Consider the following 3480-nt stretch of genomic DNA (forward strand, 5'->3'; position numbering starts at 1 on the left):
CGGGAAGACCCCACATGCCGCAGAGCGGCTGGGCCCGTGAGCCATGGCCGCTGAGCCTGTGCGTCTGGAGCCTGTGCCCCGCAACGGGGGAAGCCACAACAGGGAGAGGCCCGCGTACCGCAAAAAAAAAAAAAAAAAAAAAAAAAAAAAAATAAGTAGGAAACTTACCCAAGTTCTCTGATCAGGCAGTTGGAACTGGGAGAAAAATTGAAACAAAAGAACAAAAAATTACTTCTGTATCAGTATCATTATTGCAATCTATCCTTTGAGAAATTAACATTTATGCTAAGTAATTTTTGCTTATCATGTAACTATATCTTGAGTAAAAGCTTTGGAAATGAAAATTAATAATTTTATAACACTGCTGAGTTTCCTCTATTTACCTAAATTAAATCTCAGCATCATGGTTATAAACCAGAATGTGCTTTTTTTCCAAGAAAGCTAAACACTACTTACTATCAAATCTTAAATAGCAAAGTAGATCCTTCCTTTTTATTTGTTTCTACTCACTGCAAAACAAGATTCCTAAATTTTACTTTAATAACTAAAAATTAAGCAATTTCCTGCAAAAAAAGATATAGTTCTCTTGCATTTTTACAATGCTAGTAACAAAGAAAATAAGATATTTACTCAAATGTGAATCACTGAGTAACAAAAAGGTAATGTCCTTGGACAAAAACTGCTTGACTTCTACTAGGATGGGACTGAGACCATCAGTAGGCCAAACACCAAAGGATATTAATGAAAAGAACTACAAATGTCGAGTTATTTATGACAATTTATGACAAGAATCAATGGAGAAAACTTCAGCGAGTTAGAAGCTCTATCAGAAAACACAAATGTTACATCTTTAAAAATATCATTTTGGTTGGTTAAAGGGGATATATCTTGCTTTCTTAGATTATGGTATCTTTAATAACGAAGATGCACAGTTTTTAATGATGAAAGGTTTATCACAGAAGAAATCTAACACAGAAACACTTGTTGAAAGCAAGAAAGAAGATGAAAGGCAAAAGACTTAAGTGATTTTCATACCCATATATAAATGATAACTTGGGAAAAGACCTTAGTCTTTTTCCCAGTTCCTTGGGATACAGTAGCAAATAGACATTTTAAAGGAAGAAAATTCACAAAACGAATGCATAAAGGACAGAAATGGAAGTAAAATAGAGTCTCTGTTGCAGATCAACACAAAGCCAAACATCTGAAAATGAAATATATAAATAACCAAAAATGATATTTAAAGTATAGGAAAATCAAACAAAGGAATAATAGCCAGTTTTATAATAGTATAATTGCCAAGTGATATCTATGGCAATTCAAACGAGCTATCGAAGTGAATGCAAAGTACCCAAAATGCAAAGTACCCAATGAAATGGACATTCCAAAGATCACATGGTAATATCATTTCCTCCATCTCACCTCCTATGGCTGTCATCTTCTTTTCAAAATTATAATCTGAGACTCCACAAGTAATTTTCAACCACATATTCAGGAAGAACCTCTATAGTGTTTATTTCACCCCTATATTAAACTAACTTATTTATAAGAGAAAAATAGAAAGCTAAATAGTCCTCCAGTGGCCTGAAAGAGCAAACATACTTCTTTAAGAACTGAACTGAAAGGAATTTAGACCCTAAGAATGATAAAACCATCATTTACCTTTTGATTTTGATGTATGTGTTCCTGTATGTTTGGGGTATTTTTGACAAGGATTTGAAAAATATACATTATTCCAAAAAGCAGTAAGATGGCCTAATAATCTTTCAATAACATTTAATAAATATCCACTGAGGTGTTCGACTTTCATTGATTAGGCGCTGTGCACTGGGGAAGGAGGAGGGCAGGATATAAAGACATACAAAAAATTGTAAAATCAGGCTTGCCCAGAGAATACCACTACCAAGCATTTACATATCTATCTATACATATAGGTTTTCCCTGAAGCATCAAGAACATGTGGTCTCCTCTTTATTATTATAATAACACTGAGAAGTAGATAGGGTAGGTATTATTCTCATTCTGAAGATGAAGATACAGAAGGCCCAGAGGGACCATGTGATTTGCTCCAATATACTTTAAATGAAAAATGAAGCAGCAAATGGTCTTCACCAAGCACTTATCTAGCTACAAATTCATGGCAAGCCCTGGGAACAGAGGCAAGTCCTTCCATTTTGGCTTCTTGCTCTGTGCCACCCTGATTGCTGCCCAAAAAGGCAGCATGAACACAGTAAGCATCTTTCCAAGGACTTCTAGATACTTGGTATAGCCCCACCAAAGAGACTGGGCTCAGGGGATGGCAGAAGTGTATTTTACTGACACCCCTTTATATTCAAAATGGAATACTTCTGCAACCAATAATAATAAGAGCTTTTCCTCATCTGGGTCCTTCCATATGCCAAGCACAACGCTAAACACATTATGTACGTGATCACTAATCCTTGCAGCTCCCCTTGTAAGGCTGGAGGGGTGTTCCCATTACACTGCTAGAGAAGGCTCGGAGAGATGCATTACATTGCTCAAAACCGAAGCATTTTTGTGAATAAGTAGGAAAGCCAGTTCTAAAGCAGTTATTTCTGGTCCCCAATCCTGGGCAGTTTCTCTTTGTTTTCATTTGTTTGTTTGTAGGAAAGCAGATCTTGAGGCTAGGACAGAATTGATAGAGGACTAGAAAGAACAAAAACGTTCTGCTGAAACTTCAGAACATTTGAGGCAGATTTTCTGAAAGAACAGACTGGTCTGAACGGTTGGTGAAAACTGAGTGACCCGAGCTTCTCTCAGGCTACGCTTTTTATGCCACCTGTATCCCACTGATATACAGCCCTTACGCACGAAAATAGCCACCATCGTTATCAAAATAATGAAATATTTCTGTAGTCGTTGGTAAATAGCCTCTGCCCCAACTACCCTGAATGTCCTCCTGCCGCCCTGGCCTCCTCCCAAAAGACTGTTCAGACAGCCCACCGGCCAGCAACTAAAGCATGAACAGTTGGTACTGCAAGGGCTTCTAGGACCCGGCTCCAGAATGGCAGGAGTCCATTCTGATTGATCGGTATTCATTACATATGATGTGTTAAATAGCTGAGTATCACTGTAAGGTCCTGTTCTTAGAGCAACACGCAGCAGTGGGCAGTCCCTCATACCAAGATGCGACATTCTGGTGTGGGAAGAAAACTCTCTGCCACTGTGACTCCCACAGGCATATTTTCAATGGTCTGAGTGGGTGATTGCTGTACTCCAAGCACTGTACACGCGCCTCATCTCTTTTGTGGTCCTTCATTAACTTTGGGAATCTTAAAACATAGCAGGTTTTCTTATATTAATATTATTTGATTAAAAACATGTATATACTATATTTTAAAAATCATTTTTAACATCTTTATTGGAGTATAATTGCTTTACAATGGTGTGTTAGTTTCTGCTTTATAACAAAGTGAATCAGCTATACATATATATATATATCCCCATATCTCCTCCCTC

General features: G+C 37.4%; 1 protein-coding gene across 10 annotated transcripts in view; it reads right to left on the reverse strand.

Annotated features, from left to right (window-relative positions):
• MECOM (MDS1 and EVI1 complex locus) overlaps positions 1–3480 on the reverse strand; it is a 568489-nt gene that overhangs the window by 22251 nt on the left and 542758 nt on the right. For 7 of the 10 annotated variants that reach the window (XM_007101584.4, XM_007101583.4, XM_024124284.3 and 4 more), the window contains one exon: positions 169–195. The exons of the other annotated variants lie outside the window; for them this stretch is intronic. In XM_007101584.4, the coding sequence (XP_007101646.2) occupies positions 169–195 (27 nt within the window). The remainder of the gene's footprint in view (positions 1–168; positions 196–3480) is intronic. 10 annotated transcript variants of the gene reach the window in all.

The sequence above is a fragment of the Physeter macrocephalus genome, chromosome 1 (assembly GCF_002837175.3).
Source record: "Physeter macrocephalus isolate SW-GA chromosome 1, ASM283717v5, whole genome shotgun sequence".
Classification (NCBI taxonomy): domain Eukaryota; kingdom Metazoa; phylum Chordata; class Mammalia; order Artiodactyla; family Physeteridae; genus Physeter; species Physeter macrocephalus.